General features: G+C 37.3%; 1 protein-coding gene across 2 annotated transcripts; it reads right to left on the reverse strand.

Annotated features, from left to right (window-relative positions):
• Window positions 1-3,606: 3,606 nt before the first annotated feature.
• On the reverse strand, window positions 3,607-25,219 carry SAXO2 (stabilizer of axonemal microtubules 2; the record flags this gene model as incomplete). 2 transcript variants are annotated; one of them, XM_080914805.1, is made up of 4 exons in its annotated part: window positions 25,176-25,219; window positions 22,638-22,817; window positions 18,459-18,661; window positions 3,607-4,550 (listed from the first exon to the last, which is right to left on the reverse strand). In XM_080914805.1, the coding sequence occupies exons 1-4, from the start codon at window positions 25,211-25,213 to the stop codon at window positions 3,607-3,609; spliced, it is 1,365 nt and encodes a 454-aa protein (XP_080770931.1). In that variant the 5' UTR covers window positions 25,214-25,219. The 2 variants fall into 2 exon arrangements, with proteins under 2 accessions (XP_080770931.1, XP_080770932.1); XM_080914806.1 differs by lacking the exon at window positions 22,638-22,817.
• Window positions 25,220-25,297: the final 78 nt, after the last annotated feature.

The following is a 25,297-nucleotide window of genomic DNA, read 5'->3' on the forward strand; positions in this document are numbered from 1 at the left end:
TTATTTTGTCAAAAGGCTTTTTTTAAGCATCTAGTGAGATGATCATGTGGTTTGCGTTTGTTTATATAATGGACTATACTGATGGATTTCCGTATATTTAACCATCCTTGAATCTCTGAGATGAAGCCTACTTGATCATGGTGAATGATCACTTTGATATGTTCTTGGATTCGATTTGCAAGAATTTTATTGAGTATTTTCGCATCAATGTTCATGAAGGAAATTGGTCTGAAGTTTTCTTTCTTTGTAGGGTCTTTATGTAGTTTAGGTATAAGTGTAATTGTGGCTTCATAGAAGGAATTGGGTAGCATTCCTTCTGTTTCCATTTTGTGGAATAGTTTGGAGAGTATTGGTATTAGGTTTTCTTTGAAGGTCTGATATAATTCTGCACTAAACCCATCTGGTCCTGAGCTTTTTTTTTTTTTTTTTGGTTTATTTGTGCTATGAAAGCCCAGAAGAGACAACTAACCAAGGTGTAGCCTCTGGAAGAGTGGAAGCTCCAGAATTAAAGGGGTTCAGGAGAACAACTAAGGCTTAGAATCAAGCTCTGAGGAGTCCTTGAGTAGAGGCCAGGAAACTATTGATGAAAGTGAAAAAGTACAGAAGACTCCAGGATATCGGAGTTATAAAAACCCAAGTTATAATCAAGGACAGCAGCACACATAGAGTAGAGCTGGCCCGATCCAATGAGACAAGCTGGGTGTGGTTCAGACAGAGCCAGACAACATTGGAGCACAGAAGAACATGAGTGGATCCAAGGCATTGGACACTGAGCTATTTATACTGATGGATGTTGTTTTGCCTTGATTTCATTGTAACTGTGCCTTGGGTCTTTCTTCTCAGAATAAAAAGTATGTAACTTTCATTTTACAGGAGCCCATAGTTAACTTTAGATTTTTAAATAAATGGTAAGTATTTTAAAGAGACTTGTGAGTCTTTAAAGACCATGAGACTTTTAAAGTTGCACTATGATTTATATTGTGATGTTAATAACATCTTGGGAATAAACAAGAAAAAATAAGTTATGGCTTAATGGTAATGTATTTATGTTTCAAATTGACAAGGGTTCAATTTTACTGTTTAGGTTTTGTTTTAAATATGGCATATTTTGATCCTATTCTTTCCCTGCCCCCAACTCCTCCCTAAGCTTTCCACTTCACTAATCATTCAACTTTATGTTCATGTTCTCCCTTCCTTGTTCTCTCCCCACCCCTCGCATGTGCTCGCAAAAGTGGAAAAACAAGGAAGAAAAGCAATTAGACAAAAATTATGTGCTTAGCTTTTTGAAATCACTTTAATACAAACTTTTTATCAGCTTAATATAAACAAAAAGTCAGAGGAAGAGGGAATCTCAGTGGAGAAAATGCCTCCATCAGATTGGCCTATAGGCCTATCTGTGAGCAGTCTTGATTAATGATTGATGTAGGAGGGTCTAGTAGACTATGGGCAGTGCCTCCTTTAAGACTATGTTTCCAGGTTGCATAAGAGATCATGTTGGACAAGCCAAGGGGAGCAATAAGTAATGTTTCCCCCATGGCTTCTGCTTCAATTTCTGCTTCCAAGTTCCTGCTTTGAGTTTCTTCTCTAAATTCCTTTCAGAATGGACTATAAACGGTGGGATGAAACAATCCTTTTCCTCTCTAAGTTGCCTTTAGTTCTTCCCACTTTTCTTCACCCTTATTTATCCCTATTTGTCATTTATGATTCAGCTCAGCTGACATTCCTTAAGGAAGATGATTCTGAACTCCCAAGTGAATGTCTTATGCTATGCTCTGTTCCAAACCCTATTCTCACACCTATTATATTAGGTTATAGTCATTTGTTCATAGTTTAAAGAAAACCATTATTCAGTGAGGAAACCAATCCCATCAAATTATAAGGGACTTGAATACTAAACTTTGGAACATGGTCAGAATGGCAAGAATGATGAAGTATTAGCAAATGCTTAATTTTGACTATTTTAATAGTATTTTCTATTTTTAAAATAGTTTTTATCTAATAATGTATAGGTATATATAGATAGGATCTTACTTAAAAGTTCTATTTCAAATAAAACGATACAGAAACGACTTCATGAAAACCAATACATTTTATTAATCAGATTGTACATACAACAATATTTCAGATATCTTTTATAATAAATGCAAATATGCAGAATTACTTTCAATTAATTAAAAGTAATTATTAAATGTTTGAATTCACCCTTAGTAATATTCTTAAACAATTATGAAAACATTAAAATTTATTTTAAATTAAAGTCAATCTTATTTTTCATACATGATTATTTATTGAAACATTCACTTGATTTTAGTTTACTAGAAGCTTCCAGCATTTTTAAGTATAGTATGCTATTTCCATATCCCTTACTGGTATCTCTTCCACTTCCTTCTTTATACTTTATACTTTCAGTTGTGAACAAGGTAATTATGGCTCTTATAAGTGAACAGTGTTTCTGGATGTAGCCAGTGGATGCACAGATACCTAGGTTTATCCTGAAGATTTTGTCAGTATCGGAAGTCTTCCCTACAACTTTATCAGCAAATATTTTTCCTTTTGAAAATACAGCCATATACACCCAAGTATCTAATCTAGGTTCTCTATTTTCTGCCATAACTTATAAGGTGTTTATGAAGCTATAGTGTGCAGATGTCTCTTACAAACACATAATATTCATAATTCAAAGCAAATTAGGTTACTTTGTAGTCCTTGCTGTATGGAGACCAGGTAATGAGTATTAAGTTTGTAAGTATCCTCCTTTGAAAGGGGAAAAATACAAAACATCATGTGAGGGTTTGCTAATAGCCCCTTACGTTTGTACTTTATACATTCAAATGTTTTATACAATTTGATGCTCCAACAAACTTTTGTGAGGTAGGCAGAACCAATATTCTTTTACACATGAACCACAGAATTGTGTATGCAATAGATTGCTTAGAGTGGCTTGAATACAAACTAAAGATATTGGTACTTGAACTCTGGTCTCCTGATTCCCAGCCTATAGGACATTTCCTCTTCAAGCCACAAGGTCTCTTGCTAATTTGAACAGGGTGAGGAACAGAGTAGTAGTCTCTTGACATCATCCACCAAAACTTGACTTGTCTTATGCTCTGTAGATATGGTGAAGATGAATGAATGAATCAATCAATAAATAAACCCTGTATTTTTTTTAAAAAGGCGGGGTAATTTATCTTATCTTCAGTTTTGTTCTAGACAGTCCCACTGTACTGGCTAAATGACGATGAGAGTAGCTGCATAATTGCATAAGTGTAAAACGTGTTGTACATGACACCAGGCTGAGGGCAAGCAATGAGACAGCATGTGTAAATGGGTAGACCCATCATCTAGCCTTCAGAAATGCCTGTTAAAAAACAATCTTGAATCAGAAGATTGACACGGTGGACTGCAAGTTCCAGGGTAGCCTGTGCTAAACAGGACAACCTTGGTTTGAAAAAATAGATTTGTCAATTCTGATCTTTATGTTCCAATTTGGTTTTTTTTAAAACTAAAAATAAAATTCTATAGCTCTCAAAATATTTTTTCACTATAAAAGTTGGGGTTTCTCTTCAAAAATTGAACTCTCATTAGCTTCCTTTTAAACACTGATTACTAAAAGGCCTTCACTGCAGGAATAATCTTGCGAAAGAATTTGTGTCCTTGGGAATTTGTGTTTTCAAATATATAACCAGGAGGAGAAGGATAGCTAGCTGGGCAGATTTCCTGTTTCTTCGGTGTGAACTGTATAGAATACATGGTGACATCATCAAGTGGAACTGAACTCTTAAGAGGTTTATTTAAAGGTTTGCAGCTCTCCGTTGGAATCAATTCATGTGGCACAAAGTGAGATCTGAAAGTGCTCAAACCCTCAAATTTTCCAGATGGGTTGGGAATTTGTTGCTGCTGCTTAATAAGTCCTTGACAACAACTTTCCCATGCTGGAAAATCTTCCTTCATGGTGCTCTTTCCTTGGAAAGGAAAACTGCTTTGCCTTCGGTGAGAAACTGGCCTAATGGGAACAGCGCGGCTGGCCTGATAGGGAACATAGTCGAGGTGGCTGGTGCTGTCTAACTGCATGCTTCCCGAAGGGGGCACATACTCTGCTACTTTCTTGACTTGGGGTGGTGGGATTTCCCATGGTTGGAAACTGTCACGGAATTCAGTGCTTCCTTTAAACTGAATGTTTTGGGTCACTCTGGTATAGGCAGGTCTGCAGATTTTTGCAGTTTCACCAGTAAGACCCTGAAAGTCATTCCGGTGAGTGGTGAGGTCCTCAAAAGGCAGGTCAGTAGGCTTATAAACTTCCTTTGGCCTTGCAAACTTGACTTCTAGCTGATGAGGTACATAATCTCGACGATGACTTGTATCGCCATTAAAAGGGCCCAGAGAACACTTGACCACAGAGCAAGGCTTAAAGCTTTGCCTAGGTTTTATCTCCCGTGGAATATAGTCATCCTGAAATGTAGTCGAGTTTCCGAATTTCACATCTGGGGGATGGTAAGCTTGCTGTGGTTTACACAGTTCAGATTTCTGAATATCCCAAGATCTATAATCATCTTGAAAATCAGAACAAACAAGATATTTTTAGATAATGAGGGGGAACAAAACTATCTTCAAAGTATCCCAATTTCTCTCATTGTTAACCATCTTCTGATTGCTTTTCGATCCACAAACACTAGTATCAAGTATGAGACTTTCCTCGTATATTTTTTTCTGGTCTATCATTTTCTATTTTCAGATTCATCTGGTTACATGCAAGGGCATATGGAACATGTGAGCCTGACTGTGGACAGAAAGCCAAACAGACTGTGTTGTGGGCAAAGGCAGTATAAAATGAAATGGCTAGGATTTTGATTGTAACTCACAAAATATTGAGGACAGCTATAAAACCCACAGCTTAAAATAAGAAACCTCTAAGAGGAAGAAGGCAATCAATTCACTTTTAAAGTATCTTACAACTCACAGAAATGGCCTTCAGAATCTTAAAAAAAAAAAAAGTCCCAACGACTACATATACCAGTTGCTCAATGTGAAAAACATTCAAATTTCAACCCTATTCTGGAAAAAAATACTCTATGGATTATTGGGCTTTAAGGTATTCCTGAGAGATACAGGACCATCTAGAGACTAGGAGGCCAGACAGTGTATTAAAAACTGTATGTGCAATTTAGAAATGAATAACAGAGCCAAGATCTGAGAGTTTTGTCTATTTCTAAATAGAAAAGTAAACTGAGTAATATGGTAAAATTTACCTTACCCCACAAAAGTATTTTAAAACACCAAAAATGAGTTTATAAAAGAAAATTAATTTACATAATAGATAATGTAATAAAGTGAGAAATTTAAAATTTACTGCATCTCCATAAGGATTTCTAAATACCAAATATTAATTTATAAAAAGCAAGTTTATATATGGTAAGACAATAAAATATGAACCAAAGACAAGAGAATGACAACTAGAATAGTACCAACTGTGAAGAGAAACTGTCCTCACTCTTAGATGTTTCTGCTGAGTTTTAGACTAAATTATTAAGCTACTGATGTTTAGTGTGAATGGAAACCCAGCCAAAAAGCAGACAGTCTTTAAGTTATCTGAATCCTACACAGCCACATGGCAAGAAGAAATGAACTAGACCAATCTTGTGACTCTGAGGTTGAAAACCAAGAACCAGATGAAGATAACAGAATGGCATTGGGTAGTGTTTAGATTGATGGCAGATTCAAGTCATATTCTTGCAGACTTGTATAGAAACAAAGAAATAAGGATCCAGAGAAGGCCAGGCAGGAGAACAGCAACAAAGAAGAGGTATGAGGGAATCAAACCATGTACTCACTAGTGAAATCATGCACTTCTTAGCCAAAGCACACACTGTACCTGACAACTTTCCATTTCCAATTCTCATGAATCTTTTTTCTTGAGCTACCATGAAGAAATCTATTCTCAGAACTACAGATTACAATTGTAGCACTATTTCCCAGTAACTAAAAGGAAATCAGAAATGTTAATAAAGATCTATAGTTTGACATGGTCATAATAGAAAAATCTTTGCTGCCAAAGTGACTAAGAAGAACAACACTGGTTTTAGGTGAATATGTGGATGAATAGGATAAAGTATTTCTCAATATCAGAGAAACTTAGGCTTTCAAAAAGGAAACAAGAATATGGAGGGGAAAGATAAGATAGTGTGAAGTTGTATACATATAACTTCTTTTTAAGTGTCTTATCTCAGTAATAGAATCTCACAGAGCAGATGCTGACAAATGTTTTTCTGTTATACCCAGATAGAAAATATCCTAGGCTTTGAAGCTTAAACACAAATCTCTAAATGTATACTGCCTACTGCAACTGCTAAATTCTGTCAATGTTGCAAGAATGCAGAAGTATGAATAGGTAGCAAGAACAGTTAGTATGAAAAAGAATGGGAGTGTGATATTCATAAAAAGAAAAGGGGAGTGCTGAATTTGGCCTGCAGGATAGTTTATTTAATCTTGCTTTAAAATTCACAGTACGAAATGTTAACAAATCATAGTCCACTTTTGAGTAATATTGTTCTGACTTACATACAGAATTTTGCAACTTAATAATGGGGACAAACTGAGATGCATCTTTATTGTTCTTTCACTATGGGAACATCAGTGTTCCAGTGTCTGATCTCATTAGATGCTATGGTTTTAGTGAACAATGGTTGTAAAAGCATTCTACTCTACTGTGGATGGCATTATTACACAGCACATGGCTGGGGATTAACAACTACGGTGCAGTACATTTCGCATTCTTACCTTTTCTACTATGTACATTTATAATTGTTTTTCATTAGATACTCTGTATTTACATTTGAGATGTTGTCCCTTCCTCCCCCACCCCCCTGCTCCACTCCCATCACCCGTCCCCCTCCATTTCCCTTCACAAAGGTGCACTCTCTCCTAATCATCCTCTCAACCCCATTACCTTGGCATTCCCCTACATTGGGAAAACATACCCTCCCTGGACCAAAAGCCTCTTCTCATGTTGATGGCAGACACTGCTATCTTCAGCTATATATTCAACTGAATCAATAGATCTCTCAATGTATGCACAAAGGTTGGTGTTTCAGTCCATAGGAGTTTTGGAGGGTTTGGGTAGTTGATAATGTTCTTCCCATGAGCTTGCAACCCCTTTCAGCTCCTTAGGTCCTTTCATTAGCACCCTCATTGGGGTCCCTGAGTTCAGTCTGATGGTTGGTTGCAAGCATGCTCAGCTGTATCTATATGATTCTAACATAGTCCCTGAGGAGGCATCTCTAGCTGGTTTTTGTCAGTAAGTATTTCTTGGCATCAGTTATAGTGCTTGAATTTGGTGGATACATATGACCTTGCATTTTCTCCCTTTTTTTTGTTCTCTCTTCTAAGTGTTTTGTTCTCTCTTCTAAGAAGAACTGAGGAATCCCCATTTTGGCCTTCCTTCTTTTTGAGCTTCATAATGTCTATGAATTGTTTCTTGGGTATTCAGAGCTTTCTGGGGCTAGTATCCAATTATCAGTGAATACATACCATATATATTCTTTTGTGATGGGTTATGTCACTCAGGACTATAGTTTCTAGTTTCATCCGTTTGCCTAAAAATTTCACGGAGCCATTGTTTTTAGTAGCTAAGTAGTACTCCATTGTGTAAATGTACCATACTTTTCTGTATCCATTCCTCTGTTGAAGGACATCTGGGATTTTTTCCAGATGCTGGCTATTATAAATAAGACTGCTATGAACATGGTAGAACATGTGTCCTTGTTATACGTTGGAGCATCTTTGGGATATATGCCCAGAAGTGTAATAGCTGAATCTTCAGGTAGTAATATGTCCAATTTTCTGAGAAACTTCCAGACTGATTTCCAGAGTGGTTGTACCACCTTGCAAACCCACCAACAGTGGAGTAGTGTTTCTCTTTCTCCACATCCTCACCAGCATATGCTGTTATCTGAGTTTTTTATCTTAGCCATTCTGATTGGTGTGAGGTGGAATCTAAGGGTTGTTTTGATTTGCATTTCCCTGATTGACTAGGGATGTTGAGCATTTCTTTAAGTGCTTCTTGGCCATTCAGTATTCCTCAATTGAGAATTCTTTGTTTACACTGTACCCATTTTTTTTTAAACGGACTGATTGATTCTCTGGAATCTAACTTCTCAGTTCTTTGTATATATTGGATATTAGACCTCTATCAGATGTGGGATTGGTAAAGATCCTTTCCCAGTCTGTTGGCTGCCATTTTGTTTTCTTGCCAGTGTCCTTAGCCTTACAGAAACTTTGCAATTTTATGAGGTCCCTCATATCAATTCTTGATCTTAGAGCATAGGCCATTGGTCCTCTGTTCAGAAAATTTTTGCATGTGCCTATGTGTTCTAAACTTCCCCCACATTCTCTTCTAATAGTTTCAGTGTACCTGGTTTTATGTGGACATCTTTGATAACTTGTACTTGAGCTTTGTACAAGGAGATAAGAAAGGATCAATTTGCATCCTTCTGCATGCTGACTACCAGTTGAACCAACACCATTTGTTGAAGAGGCTGTCCTTTTCCTATTGAATGTTGTTAGCTCCATTGTCAAAGATCAAGTGACCATATGTGTGAGGGTTCATTTCTGGGTCTTCAATTCTATTCTATTGATCTACCTGCCTATCCCTGTACCAGTACCATGCAGTTTTAAACACAAGTGCTTTGTAATATATCTTGAGGTCAGGGATAATGATTCCCACAAAAGTTTTCCTGTTGTTGAGAATAGATTTCGCAATTCTAGGTTTTTTGTTATTCCATATGAATTTGCAAATTGCTATTTCCTACTCTATGAAGAATTGAGTTGGTATTTTGATGGCAATTGCAATGAATCTGTAGATTGTTTTTGGTAAGACGGCCATTTTTACAATGTTGATCCCTCCAATCCATGAGCATGAGGGATCTTTCCATCTTCTGGGATCTTCTTCAATTTCCTTCTTCAGAGATTTGAAGTTCTTGTCATACATTTGCTTAGTTAGAGTCACACCAAGGTATTTCATATTGTTTGTGACTATTGTGAAGGGTATCTTTTCCCTCATTTCTTTCTCAGCATGTTTATCCTTTGAGTAGAGAAAGGCTGCTGGTTTTTCTGAGTTAATTTTATATCCAGCCACTTTGTTGAAGTTGTTTATCAGCTACAAAAGTTCTCTGGTTGAATTTTTGGGGTCACTTAAGTATACTATTATGTCATCTGCAAATAGTGATATTTTTACTTCTTCCTTTTTGTTTTGTATCCCTTTGATTTCCTTTTGTTGTCTATTTGCTCCGGCCAGGACTTCCAGTACTATGTTGAATAGGTAGGGGGACAGTGGGCAGCCTTATCTTGTCCCTGATTTTAGTAAGATTGCTTCTAGTTTCTCACTGTTTAGTTTGATGATGGCTATTGGTTTGCTGTATATTGCTTTTAGGTATGGGCCTTGGATTCCTGCTCTTTCCAAGACTTTTAACATGAAGGGGTATTGAATTTTGTCAAATGCTTTCTCGGCACCTAGTGAGATGACCATGTGGTTTGGTTTGTTTCTTTGAATTTGTTTATATGGTGGATTAGGTTGGTGGATTTCCGTATATTGAAACATCCCTGCATCCCAGGGCTGAAGACTACTTAATCATGGTGAATGATCATTTTAATGTGATCTTGGATTCAGTTTGCAAGAATTTTATTGAGTATTTTTGCATCAGTTTTCATGAGGGAGATTGGTCTGAAATTCTCCTTCATTGTGTGCTTTAATAATGAGAGTAATGATGGTTTTGAAGAATGAGTAAGGTAGTGTTCCATCTGTCTCTATTTTGTGGAATAATTTGAAGAGTATTGGTATAAGGTCGTCTACGAAGGTCTGATAGAATTCTGCAGGGAACCCATCTATTCATGAGCATTTTTGTTTGGGAGGTTTTTGATGATAGCTTCTATTTCTTTAGGTGTTATGGGGCTGCTTAGATGGTTTATCTGATCATGATTTAACTTTGGTATCCAGTATCTGTCTAAAAATTTGTTTGTTTCCTCCATATTTTCCAGTTTTGTTGAGTATAGGCTTTTGTAGTAGGATCTGATGGATTTCCTCAGTTTCTGTTGTTATGTCTTTCTTTTTATTTCCAATTTTGTTAATTTGGATACTCTCTGTGTGTCTTCTAGTTAGTCTTGCTAAGGGTTTATCAATCCTGTTGATTTTCTCAAAGAACCAGTTCCTGGTTTTGTTGATTCTTTGTATAGTTCTTTTTGTTTCTACTTGGTTGATTTCTGCTCTGAGTTTGATTATTTTCTGCTCTACTCCTCTTGGGTGTATCTGCTTCTTTTTGTTCTAGAGCTTTAATCTGTGCTGTTAAGCTGCTAGTGTATGCTCTTTCCAGATTTTCTTTGAAGGCACTCAGAGCTATGAGTTTGCCTTTTAGTACTGTTTTCATTGCATCCCAATGGTTTGGGTATGTTGTGCTTTCATTTTCATTAAATTCTAAAAAAAAAAAAAAAAAAAAAAAAACCTTAATTTTTTTATTTCTTCCTTGACCATGTAATCGTTGAGTATCGCATTGTTCAGCTTCCATTTGTATGTGGGCTTTTTGTTGTCTTTGTTGTTATTAAAGAACAGCCTTAGTCCATGGTGATCTGATAAAATGCATGGGAGTATTTCAGTCTTCTTATATCTGTTGAGGCTTGTTTTGTGCCAGACTATATGGTCAATTTTGGAGAAGGTGCCCTGAGGTGCTGAGTAGAAAGTATATTCTTTTGTTTTAGGATGAAATGTTATGTAGATATCTGTTAATTCCAATTGGTTCATAACTTCCGCTAGTTTTGCTGTGCCTCTGTTCAGTTTCTGCTTTCATGATTTGTGCATTGATGAGAGTGGGGTGTTGAAGTCTCCCACTATTATTGCATGTGGTGCAATATATGCTTTAAGCTTTAGTAGGGTTTCTTGTATGAATATGGGGGCTTTTGTATTTGGAGCAAAGATGTTCAAGATTGAGAGCTCATCTTGATAGATTTTTTTCCTGTGATGAGTAAAAAGTGTCCTTCCTTATCTTTTTTGATAACTTTTGGTTGAAAATCTATTTTATTTGATAGTAGAATGGCTATTCTAGCTTGTTTCTTGGGACCATTTGCTTGGAAGTTTTTTTTCCCCCCAGCCTTTTACTGTGAGGTAGTGTCTGTCTTTGTCTCTGAGATGAGTTTCCTGTATGCAGCAAAATGCTGGATCCTGTTTACCTATCCAGTCTGATAGTCTTTGTCTCTTTATTGGGGAATTGATTCCATTGATATTAACAGATATTAAGGAATAGTGATTATTGTTTCATGTTATTTTTGTTGTTAGAGGTAGGATTATGTTGTGTCTTTCTTCTTTTGTTTTCTTGCATAATTATTTTCTTGCTTTTCCTAGGGTGTAGTTTTCCTCCTTGTGTTGGATTTTCCATCTATTATCCTTTGTAGAGCTGGATTTGTGGTCAGATATATTGTGTAAATTTGGTTTTGCCCTGGAATATCTTGGTCTCTCCATCTATGGTAATTGAGAGTCTTGCTGGATATAGTAACCTGGGCTGACATTTGTGTTCTCTTAGGGTCTGTATGAAGTCTGTCCAGGATCTTCTAGCTTTTATAGTCTCTGTTGAGAAGTGTAGTGTAATTCTGATTGGTCTGCCTTTATATGTTACCTGTCCTTTTTCCCTTACTGATTTTAGTATTCTTTGTTTTGAACATTTAGTGTTTTGACTATTATGTGTCAGGAAGAATTTCTTTTCTGGTCCAATCTATTTGGAATACTGTAGGCTTCCTGTATGTTCATGGTCATCTTGTTTTTAAGGGTAGGGAAGTTTTCTTCTATGCTTCTGCTGAAGATATTTACTGTGCCTTTTAGTTGATATTCTTTGCTCTCTTCTACACTTAATATCCTTAGGTTTGGTCTTCTCATTGTGTCATGGATCTCCTGGATATTTTGGGTTAGGGGTCTTTTGGATTTTGTATTGTCTCTGACTGTTTTGTCTATGTTTTCTATGTTGTCTTCAGCCCCCTGAGATCCTTTCTTTCATCTCTTGCAGTCTCTTTGTGTGCTAGTATCTATGATTCCTTGTTTCTTTCTTAGGTTTTCTATGTTAAGGGTTGCCTCTTTTTGTAATTTCTTTGTTGTATCTATTTCCATTTTCAATTCCTTTACCTGTTTGTTTGTGTTTTCCTGTAGTTCTTTGAGTGATTCCTCCTGGTTCTCCTGTAATTGTTTAAAGGTGTCTCAAAGATCTCCATCATCATCATGAAGTATGGTTTTTAACTCTAAATCCTGTTTTTCTGGAATATATTGGGAAATCCACTATTTACTGTGGTGGGAGAACTGGGTTCTGATGTTGCCAGGTTGTCTTGGTTTCCATTGCTTGGGTTCTTGCAGTTTCCTCTTGCCATCTCATTGTCAGAGATTATAGGTGATATATATATATATATATGTTTCTGACTGGCGCTTTTCTCTCCTATGGGCATGAAGACCCATGGGTTCAGGAAGGAGATTGTTCCTGGGTGTTCATCTTTGTGGGCAGGCAGTGTGTTCTGATGGCAGTGACCCAGTTCTGTCTTCATGGGCTCAGGTATGAAAGCACTTGAGAGGCTGTTCTGGGAGCTCCACCCTTTACCCCCAGGTCCTGAGTCCTGATGGTGGAGACCCAACTCTTTTTCTCAGCCAAAATGGACCCTTTTCCAGAGAGCACCATGCCTCAGGCTCACCCTTGGTCCAGGTGGAAAAGTACCTGTGCAGCTGATCTGGGAGCTCATCTCCGTTTGGCAGATCCTGTGTCTCCACGGCAGAGACCCGGACCTCACTGTTGATCTTTATCATTTTAAACTATACCTGTAATTCTACAAGTTCAGTTTCTCTAGCAGATATCTATTTGATCTGTATTTCTTGAGTTGATTTTAGTACATTGTTTTTCAAAAAAAATTCACAATTTAAAAATTTTTCAAAGATTTATAAACAAGAATTTATAATTTGCACAAATTGTGAATTTTTTGAAAATCTCTTGTCAGTGTATGAAGAACCACTTTAAATTTTACTTAAGGTGATCCATCTGGGCTTCAGTTGAGTTTATTGCTATTTGCTTTACCTCATATGTTCTTCCCCCTCCCCTTCTACCCACTCCCTACATAATTTTTTGGTTTTTTTTTTTTATTTCATATTATTATGATTTTCCTAAGCCGTTTTGCATTTTAAAATAAAAATGCTTAATTTCACTCATTATGGGATCTTCCTAGCTCAGGTATGTTGCTGTTTTGAACACTTCTTGAACAATGGTTTTCTTTAATACTACGGTTCTAACATATTTCAATTCCACATTTGTTTGAAAACATACCATGACTTTATGAAATCAATATTAATATTATTACATATTTCTATTTGGGCATTTTATTTTATTCATTCCTGAATTCCAATTCCATGCATCTATCTGAATCACTTTCCTTCAATTACACATCCTTCCTTTAACACAATGTGATGCTGCTTTGCTGCTAATAAAATCTCTCAGTTTTTGTTTGAAAGAATTTGTGTGGAATTTTGAAGACCATTTCACTAGTTATAAAAATTTCAGATTCAGTATATTTCAATATTTTCTTGTGACATTTTAAAATTTTGAAAAGCTTACTTTTATACACTATGCTTGATCACATAATTTCCCTTCCCCAAGTCCTCCCACATTGTCTTCACTCCCCCCCACCCCCCACTTGATCTCCTGAGCCTGAATCCTGCCTGGGAGGATATATCCTGTATCACTCAGCTTGAGGAAATTGGGTTTTCTTCTGTAAGCAGGTATCAACCACAAATAACTTTTTTGTTAAGGGTCGGACTATTGCTCTCTCTTCCCATTTGCCATGCTGAGATCTGCTGGCCTTGATTTCTGCAGGTCCTGTGCTATCACAGTCTGTTAGTTCATATTTGCGCCAACCCTGTTGTGTCTGGAAGACTTGTTTGCTTGGAGTCAGCCACCTGTTTTAGCTCTTCAAATCTTTCTGCTTTCTCTTCTGAATAAATTCCTGGGACATGAGGGTAGGAACTCCATATATACATACTATTTGTGGCTGTGTTCTCCAAGAGCTCTATTGCATTGGGTTCCAACAAAATATCTAGTTTAATTATTGCTCCAGAAATTGTTTTTCAAATTATCTTTAAGAATTCTTTACCTTTTAAAAAAGATATTTTCCTAGAGGTAGTTTCCTTTGCATTTTATCTATTTGGGACTTAAATCAGTGAAATCATTCTATCACAAATTTTGGTAGATTCTTATCTGTTTATCACTTCAGATATTTCCTGTTTTTTTTTCCATAGGTCTCATAATGTTTTAATATTCACTAGATGTTGTGTATGAAGGAATGACAGATACTAAGTCCTTTTTTAGTAGAAGACATTTTGTTCCCTCAGGTATTTGGCAGGTAGGATGTGGGGAATATCCCCTCAATCCAGAATTGAGCTAGGTAGACTGTCATGGCCTGTATTTAAATGTCTGGAAGACATGATGTGGGTGTGGTAAACTCTTCTTTCTAGTGGGGCTTTAACTACTAAGCATCTACTCCGAAATAAACTTCTTGGACGTTTGGTGGGTTTTTTGGGCTCAGTTTCTCTGCTCACCATATCCTCCACCTAACAGTGCAAGTTTCACAAAGAAACTATGCACATGGGGTTTTATAGAGTATAACCTGGATCTATTATTTTATTTTTCCCACAATAAACCGACTCTGGCTATGCTGAGTTCAAGCCTCAGCCTAAACTTGGACTGGGCAAATACGTTCACCTAAGTTGTAGCTCATCTATAAGGTGGTCAGTACTCTTCATAATTTCCGTTCTTTTCCTGCACTAGCTGTCTGCTATTAAAAAGACAAATATTTTATATTATTAGTTGTTGTAATAAAACTAATGGTTTGCTACTACTCAAGACATACTTTTCACCTTCAGAACAACTTAGGACAATGTGTAATAGAGTTGAGTATGGTGACACACACCTGTAATGTCAGTACTTGGGATATGGAGATGGGAGGATCAGGAGCTCAAGGAGATCCTGTTATATAGGAAGTTCAACACCTGCCTAGGCTACATGAAATAATTCTTTTAAAACTATAATGGTTATAAAAGTTCCAGCTTATCAATCATGCACTTTCCAATATGATATCAACCTGTATTTATAGAGTTCATCCTAGTTTCTGAGTCTTCATCTGATCCTCAGCAGCTTCACTGAAGAAATCCAACCCCCACCTCCCCAGCACAGTTTTTGCTCATTTTCCAGTTTTAGTATAGCCTTTCTCTTTCTATATATGAATAATCACTAATCTTTAGGATATTCATAGGGCAGCCTGAAGGGATATATTACTAAATATAATGTATTTTGAAACCATTTATTCCTGCTTTAACCCAGGCTAGCCTTGAACTTTATAGAACAGACTGACTTTGAATTTGGGATCCTCTATCAGCCTTCTCAATGCTGGAGTTACAGACATATGCCACAGCTACCAACTACTAAGTACAAACTTCTGAACTGCTGCAGTAACTTTTGATTTTCTTATCTAGTCATCCATTAAAACTATGTTATGGTTATAATGCTAGAATCAACTTAAGAATTCATATAATCTATTTGAGGTAATGAATTTATTTCCTTTGGTTATAAATCCTGATTAGATTTTGCTGAATCACACTGAAATTATGGTTCCAATAGTAGCTGTACAGATTCACATTCCTATGCAAAGGAGCACAGGCTTCTTTTGTTCTTATCAACAAGGGTTCTTTGTTAATTTCTAACAGAATAAACATGAAGTGAATCTCACTTTTTCATTTGCATTTCCCTATCTTAGTGAATGTAGAATATCTTTTCTCATACTTGTCAGGAAAAATGTTTATTCAGAGTCAACGGCCATTCTTAAATAAGGTTGGTTTCTATGCTAAATTGTTTGAGTTCTTGTATATTTTGAATATTAACCCCTTATCTGGTATATGGTAAATATTTTCCAAATCTACAGGTAGCTGTGTAACTTCTTGCTTCATTGCTTTTCGGTTTTATGTAATCCCACTTATATGTTTTTGCACTTGTCTGTGCTTTTGGCATCCTATCTAAATCAAATCCCAAAACCAGTGTTTCTTCTTGGAGTTTTTCAGTCTCAGGTCTTATATTTAAGCCTTTCATCTGCTTTAACTTTGTATGTGGTATAAAGATCCAATTTTATTATTTTTGTATGAGGGCTACCCAGTTTTCCTATCACCATTAACTGAAGAGACTGTATTCCTTTTCCATTGTATATCTACAGATCCCGTGTTGAACAGATGGCTATATATTCTTATAAATACTTTTGAGCCCTTGATTCTGTTTCATGGGTCTAAGTATCCATCTTCCTGTTATTAGCATACTAATTATGGTGGTAGCCATTTAACGTAATTAGGAATCAAGACATTTTATACCTCATACTTGTTCTCAAAACTGCTTTGGCTATTAGTCTTCTGTGATAACTATAAATTTTAGAACTGGTGTTTGAGAAGATGCCACTGGGATTTAGGTAGGGGATGCATTCAACTGTAGACTGCTTTGTTCGAGTCATTCTAGCGATACTATTGCTCTCAATCCATGGATACAAGATGACTTCCCCCTTCTTCCCATGTTTTACAGTTTTCAGTGTAGACATTTATTTTACTTCCTTAGTTATTGGCTATAAAATTTAGTATGTCAGTGGTGACTCTCCATTCTCTTTATTCTTTATAAAAGCAAGTGCAGCGCAGAGTAAGAGCAAGTCACTGTGACTACTTTTGGCATTTAATATCAATGGGTTTCTAAGCTGTGGACAGATAAATTTCTGTTTCATCAAACCTCATATTCATAATGTAAATCTACCTATTGTACAGCAGGGTGTTTCCCCTTTACAACATTCTCCCAAATTTCTGTCTTCCATCTTGTCTCTACTCTTAAACTATATAGATATCTACTCTTATGAAGGTATTCTGAACTATATTCTATACACACAATTACAATCATCAAAATTAAGTACAGCTGAGGCTGTCGTTTCATTCCTGTAAACCTTGAACACAATAGTACATGGGAAAAATTACCATGGTTGTATAAATGTCAAAGTCATTCTCACTGACTATCTCTATGTCAAAATTATCATTTACGCATATTAGTATTTCAGTCATTTGTTTTGCTGTATTTGACTGTACTTACTTGCCATCCAAAGTCTTTAGAAATTCTCGGCTCCATAGCATGGGTGTACTCAGTTTTTAAAAATCTAAAGAAACACTATTCCTAACTTCCCCATAAGATCACAGTATATTGCTACCATGCACTTTACTTATTTATTTAATGGTAAAAGTCTTTTTTTTTTTTTAATGGTAAAAGCCTTTAAAAAAGTCATTAGCTATTACCCGACTAAGTATATATGCCATTACTTTTGCAAAGGGTTTTATATTTGAAAATACCTATCCAACTATTTCAGATAACCAATAGCAAGCATATGTGCCTGCATGTCCAGCTGTGTTACTAAGGGAGGAAAGAGAGTAGCTCATGTCAAGATGGTCTGTTTTCAAGTGAAGACTTCCATGAGTAAGTCTTCAAAATGTGTGACATCATGGAGGTTTTTAGTGAAAACAGAAAAAGACAGGCCATGGTCTTAAGTGTGCTGCTAACAAAGAGAAAGCTCTCACTCCTGCCCTGCTGCACTTAATGCTTAGAGGAAGGAGGAGGCCCTGTCTGTTGTCACCTGGTACTGTCTGTCAGGGGACCGACATGTTTACTTTACTCTGAAGTCCAGTACTGAAAATAATCTGCTCATAGACCAGAGCTTTATCCTGCAACCCAGCCTTTAGAACATCAGCTCTCAATGGGGGCTGCGACCCTTGGCAAACATCTGTCGCCAAAACGACTTACAATTCACAACAGTGGCAACATTACACTTATGGCAAAGCAACACGAATAATTTTTGGTGGGAGGTCACAACATGAGGAACATTATAGGACTGACACACTGGGAGGTGGAGAACCCCTGCTTCAGAGTATAAAAATAATATTCCAGGTGTCAATCTACTAATCCCACAGTTTTGCAGGTTCATCTGGGATTTAATCAAGAGGACAGCTGCTGTTTTATTTTTTTAACAACTTCAACCTTCTCAGCTGAGTTTCAACTCATTATAGGATAGGACTGTGTGAAAGGATAATATTAACTGTGGCAAAGTGACAAGTGTAACATTGCTCAGTGACTTTCTTTGCTTGTCATATGCTACAGACAATGTAGGGGGCACATTTGGAGAAGAGCCTAGGATTCCTAACTCCCCAAGGGGCAGTTTTGATTGTAACTAGGTTTTTGCTTACAATGTTATGTTGATCAACAACAACAAAAATGCTCTTTCCTAAGCACTGATGTTCAGAGTGACAGCACTAGAAGGTGACCATTTGATTGTAAAGGTCAAAGCTGGCACTTTTAGGTTTGAGACCCTTTGTTTTTACACTAACAGGTTACCTTTATATGTTGGGACAGTGTCCACCTTTCCTTTTTTAACTTCTTGTCTTTCCACAAGCCGGACTTTTACCAGGGGCTGTACTTTGTAAGGATTAAAATCCCGCTTGTAGGTAGTATCAAGATCAATTTTCCCCGGTTTGGGTTGATATTCTTCGGGTTTGTGGCGAGGCTGCTTGACTACTTCATAAGGGCGATAATCTGACCTGAAATATATACACATATATATGTGAAACACAGCTTCCTGGTTCTTCTGTTTTGATTATTTCAGCACTAAAGTCTTCAATTTTGTCTTATTTGAACAATCTAAGGAGATACTAAAATGGACTAATTGATTATTTAAAGAAATAATTAAATTCTTTGATAAGGTTTTATTCAGTGACAAATATGTTAAGTTGTGAAAAAAATCCTAGTTTTTAAAAAGTGAAATAACAGGTCCTCAATTTGATCTTAAGTGAGTAAAATTCTCAACTAGGTGAATTTTTAAGTCTAATAAAGAAGTAAATCTGAAGAGCAAGACTTGATTAACTGAAAATTTTGTCGAGAATAGTTTTGTAGCAACTTTTCCAAAAGTCTTGTATACCTACATAAACTGTACTAAGGTATAGTTTCCTTTTATGGAAGTCACAGTATCTTCCTGCTTATTGTCCAACTGATCACCAACTTGGCTCAGAAAGATGTGAACCTTTCTAAGAGTCTGGATCTAAGCCCTAGCCATGGATGGGAATAAAATTAATGATAATCTAACCATTTTGTATCTTATATATCATAATTATGACAGAAGTGGTACTTCATGGACTAAGACAGTCCCATGGAATGGAGAAACCCGAGATTCCAGACTGCCTGAATCCAAATCTTGGCTTTGTCACTCAATACTTGCATAACCTTGGATAACTTAGTTAACCTGTCTATGCTCTTATTTTCTTATAAAAACAGACAATCATATCAGGTACATCATAGAGTTATTTTAAAGATACACACTGTCAATTTTGACAGTCACCTAACTGAGTTACAATTATGTTATTAAGAGAAAAATTCTTAGCCTTGAACACATAGGCTCAGAAGACAATTTCCTGAATAGAACACCAATGGCCTATGCTCTAAGATCAAGAATCAACAAATGGAACCTCTTAAAATTGCAGTTTCTGTAAAGTGAAGGACACTGTCAATTGCACAGAATGACAACCAACAGATTGGGAAAAGATCTTACCAATCCTACATTTGATAGAGAGCTAATATCTAATATACATAAAGAACTCAAGAAGTTAGACTCCAGAGAATCAAATAACCATATTTTTAAAATGGGGTACAGTGCTAAACAAAGACTTGCCAACTGAGGAATATTGCATGGCTGAGGAGCACCTAAGGAAATGGTCAACATCCTGAGTCATCAGGGAAATGCAAATCAAAATAACCCTGAGATTCTACTTCACACCATTCAGAATGGCTAAGGTTAAAAACTCAGGTGACAGTAGATGCTGCCGAAGATATGGAGAAAAAACACTCCTCCATTTTTGGTGGGATTTCAAACTAGTTCAACCACTCTGGAAATCAGTCTGTTGGTTCCTCAGAAAATTTGACATAGTACTACCTGAGGACCCAGCTTTATAACCATTCCTAGGCATGTACCCAAAAGATGCCCTAACATATAACAAGAACACATGCCCCACTATGTTCATAACAGCCTTATTTATAATAGCCAGAAGCTGGAAAGAACCCAGATGTCCTTAAACATAGGAATAGATACAGAAAATGTGGCACATTTATACAATGGAGCACTTTTTAACTATTAAAAACAATGACTCCATGAAATTCTTAGGCAAATGGATGAAAATAGAAACTATTGTCCTGAGTGAGGTAACCCATCACAAAAGAACACACATGATATGTGTTGCAGTAAATATTAAAAATGGAATAGCTTATCTCTTTATCAGCCCCACAGTCTCACTCTGTGGGCGCTACTTCTAGTATGGAGCTGGCTCACAGACTCTGTCACTTGGTCTAAGCCATCACCTTAGTCTCACTCCGTCCGTATGACTGCCTCTGTCTCGGGTGGAATTACCACCCTGCCCAGCACAAACATGACTCTAAGGCCTGATAGCTTTTCATACAGGTTTATATATCAAACTCTCAATCCACAAACCCTCTACACAATAAGATAACATTAAATGGACAAAGATACAAACAGCCCTTCTGTATGAGATAAAAGACCTATAAAATCCTTAAAATGTTTATGGCTACCTAACGCCAATTAAGTCCACCTTGATCTAGCTTGTCCTTCCTGAGCTCCATCTTGATCTTCCTCTATCCCTGTCTCTATTCCTCCTCCTCTGACCCTCTCTTTCCACCTTCCCTTGCCCTGCCCAATTACCAGCTCTCACCTTTATTTTACTAATTAAAATGGAAAGAAAGTTCTAATGAAATCACTTGAGTACATGACTAGGTAGCCCTTCTTAGGGAAGTGGAATTCACATCAAAATACAAACAGGTACAGGACTATGTACAATAGTATGCACTCACTGATATTAGCCCAAAAGCTAGGAATACCCAAGATACAATTCACAGACCATATGAAGCTTAAGAAGAAGAAAGACCAAAATGTAGATGCTTCAGTTCTTCTGGGGGGAGGGGCAAAATACTCATGGGAGAAAATACAGGGACAAAAAGTGGAACAGAGACTAAAGGAAAGGCCATCTAGAGACTGCCCCACCTGAGGATCCATCCTACATGAATCCACCAAACACATTATTGCTGATGCCAAGAAGTGCTTACTGACAGAAACCTCTTGAGAGGCTCTGATAGAGCCTTACTGATACAGAGGAGGATGCTTGCAGCTAACTATTGGACTAAGCATGGGGACATCAATGGAGGAGTTAGAGAAAGGACTGAAGGAGCTTAAGGGGTTTGCAACCACATAGGAAGAACAGTATCCACCCACCAGACCTCCAGAGCTCCCAGGGATTAAGCCACCAACTAAAGAGTACACATGGAGAAACCCATGGCTCCAACTGCATATGTAGCAGAGGATGGCATCTATAAGACGAGAAGCCCCTTGGTTCTGTGAAGTCTCGTTTCCCCAGTGTAAGGGAATGCCAGGGTGGGGAGGTGGGAGTGGGAGCTTCTTTATAGAAACATGGAGGATGAGTGGGAAGGGGAACCTGGAAAGGGGAAAACATTTGAAATGTAAATACATAAAATAACCAATAATCAAAAGGAGAAAGAAAGAAAGATAAAAAGTCTTATAGAAGTTCACAACAGTTTCTTCCTGTACTACAGAAACATGCAGTATGGAATGACACTTACTCTTTATATTGAGGGTCAACCACCCTTCTATTTATAGTTAATAAAATCAACAGGAATGAATTATACAGGAGTTCTAAGCTCCTGCTCTTAGGAATGTTGAGTACATACTCTAGGTAGTGAATATTGTACTAGGTTTCTGAAAACAGAATGCTGAGAAAACAATGAATGTACATCCTGCAGGGGTAGAGCACTGAAATAAATCTAGTAACAGTGAGGAAGCTAATTCAGAAGTTCTAAGAGGGACGTTTACTTGACTCAAAAGCTAAATAAAAGAGTAGAGTGGCAGAGATGACATTTACAAAGGAAAATATTTAGCTGATAGTTATAGGTTAAATGAGTATTAGCTAAGGAAAGAGGGAGGCAGGATTCCAAACAGGGAAGTAGAGAAGCAAGCAGGGTTTGATAATCTACTCAGAATTATGGAAGAATTAGGTCAATGCCTAATGATAGTTTAAAGTATTTCAAGTAGGATCATGATAAAATTAAATCTGTGTGCTTAAAAAATCGCCATGGCAAGGTAAAGTATTAGACACCAAACAGATACAAAAACTAGAACACCCACTTTATACACACACAGACACACAGACACACACACACAAATTAGGAAGCAGAGGCATTCTTCTACATGATAGTAACAGTGCAAAGTCTATAAAACTAAAAAAGTCAATAGAACTTTTTGTTTTCTCTTTTCTTTGCCAACATAACTTAATTTTTATCTTTCTGCTTTTCTCAAACTGCAAATTTATTTCTTGCTTCTCTAATGGCTAGTTAAATCTAAATAGTAAGAAAACCTTATTAAGACCAGAGGAGTTAGGCAAAAAAAAAAAAAAAAAAAAAAAAAAAAAAAAAAAAATAAGGAAACAGTTTCTCTATATTTACTTAAATGTGGTTACTCCTTCCATTTTACCACGGTATGCTTGAAATCCTTGCTTTGGCTTAAGACTCTGAGATGGAAGAACATCGCCATATTTTGGATATTTTTCCATATACTCCGTCGTAGGGCAAGATATGCCAGAATGTTCATAGACCCTTGTGGTTCCATGTGGACAACGATGCCGTCTGTACAAACAAATAAACTGATACATTATTTCCCTTAAAAACATCTTGAGCAATCACTGCATGTTAACAGGTCCCCAGTGACTTTAGCACAGCTTTCCACTGGTATTTATAAAAATGATAAATCTTAGGGTAGCCTTACATAGCAAACTGATTTTGCTCAGAAGATTTTTGCTACTTCTTATGTTACTGAAGCAGTAAAGAAAACTTCCTAGATGTCTGGCCAACAGGTTTTCTGCTTAGCTTTTGCCTACAACAGATACTAACATGTTACTTTGAATCAGAGTCTAGACAGCCTCCATTTTTGGTGCTGTGGGGCAGGGGATACAGAAGGGGCCAAGAGAGACTGAAGCTGGGAACTGTTGTGTAGTATCCTGGTTAGACATCTCCTTTATCCTTCCATGTGTCTAAGAAACTCCAAAGCCAGAAGACTCAAGACACTCAGCAATGTGTGCTGAGAATGAGGTGTTGGAAGGTGATGGGGTGATTTTTCTCCTATACGGGGTCCAAGACACCTGGAAAATCCAGGAGCAGAGCACATAGGTTATATGTATATAAAAGGTCTGATAGAGCTGTGTTGATTAACAAAACACAAGTTGAAACTTTTGAATTTGTCAGTGTTTTTATTGTCCTCAAAAGCAACACATTCACATGATAACTTAACTAAGATTGTGGACAAATATAAGGCACAACAGTGCAGGCAAATTATAAAAGGAAGCAAAACCCTCCTAGTCTAACATGTGCAATCCTTAAAAGAAAAGTTTCTTCCTTCTTCTTTCTAGCTTTGCTGCCAGATACAGCTGTTTACACTTGTTAAGCTTTTCTCTTTTAGAAAAAGCAGTTCACAGAAATGATGAAACCAGGCGTCCCTAATGGAAGATTAAAGGAACTGAATTTTAGTTGTATAAGAAGGAAAAGATGGCATTACGGTTTGAATCTGAAATGCTCACATATTTGAACCTTTGCTTTCCAGCTGATGGAAACATGCTTGGTAGAAGTAAGTGGGTAGCAAAAGTCCTTGAAAGATTACAACCTGGCTCTGTATTCCAAAGGCTTCCTACTTTTTGGTCTGCCAGCATGTGAAAAGCCTGCTTCATGTTCCAAGAGCAAGAACTCCAATGCCCGACTACCAGGAACTGCACCCTCTAAAACTGTATGCCCAAACAGACCTTTTCTCCTCTGTTTTTTGTCTAGTATTGCTACCACAGTGGTGCAAATGTATCTAGCAGATAGTCTTCAACAACAAAAAGAATAGGGACAGATCTTCTCTCTTTCCTTCCAACAGGACAGGAGGCAAAGGTTGGGAGGTGGTATGGGGAGGGATGATGGTGAAGAATCTTTGCCCCACTTTGAGACAGTGTTCCGTGGAAGTAGCCAAAGTTTAAAACCATTGGCTTGTTGGAACTATGTATGCCATAGTAATTACCTGTTTGGTCAAAGATTCTTGTACCTCAGTAATAAAACGGAAAGCCACCAAGGCAGTGCTCTTGAAGCAACTAAGCATTTGCAAGAGACATTTCAGTAGAAGTTATTAGCCACACTAATGCCCATGCTCTTTGGATAGCAATATTATTTTGAAAGAATGGAAAATCTCTAATATAATGAATTTCCTGATGGGTGGATGGGAAAATAACTTAGTCTGTAAATAAATTCAGATTACACACCAGATTTTGCAGATTCAAGCCTTAAAAGTTGTGTTTCCATCGGTACAAACATACAATGTTTATTACAAAAGGGGCAGAAAAATTGCTCTCAATCAATATGTGTTGTAGGTGGTTGCCCTTAGAAGGAGATTAGAAATACAAAGGCTTGGCCTTACTCATATTTACTTAGCAAAGGTGGGTCAACAGTAAAGCTGAGGAAATAGAAGAATGTGTTTATTGTTGGTGTAAGGTTGTTAGGCAGGACTTACAAACCGAACCTGAGGTTTGGGGTAAGGACTATTGCCTTTTTGGTCTGTCACAAAGGCCTCGAGAGAATGCTGCCTGGGCAGGAATAAGAATAAAGTTTAGAGGACGGAAGGCTCTGGAAGGCAAACTGAAGACTTTGGATACCGTTCTTTTAAATTAACCAGTGGAATTGGTGGATGATCCCATCACTTGCCAGCCACTTGCTCATACTACTTAGCTAGCCTGGACTGTATTTTAGCTTAAATCTCTGGATAGGAAGTCTCGGAGACTGCAATAAAGAAAAATTTAGCCCCAGGAGCCAACCACGTAGAGAAAAGGGGTGCATTTAGCAGGGTTTAAAGGGGGCGGGAATCCTCCTATTCAGGCTAGGGAGTCCTTAGAGGGAATGCTCAGCAATACGTCAGCGGGGCTTGCCGCTCTGCTGACGCCACACCGGGCGGACGTTTCTTACCCGCAAGTGCAAATCTGGCATAGACACCAGTTCTTCATGCTCTGTGCTCCAGTGTCCTCTGCAAGCACTTCAGAGTAGCTGTAGCGTCTGTCGTCGTCAAGGCGACCGCGGAATTCCAAACT

The sequence above is a fragment of the Micromys minutus genome (genome assembly GCF_963924665.1).
Source record: "Micromys minutus genome assembly, chromosome: 3".
NCBI lineage: Eukaryota > Metazoa > Chordata > Mammalia > Rodentia > Muridae > Micromys > Micromys minutus.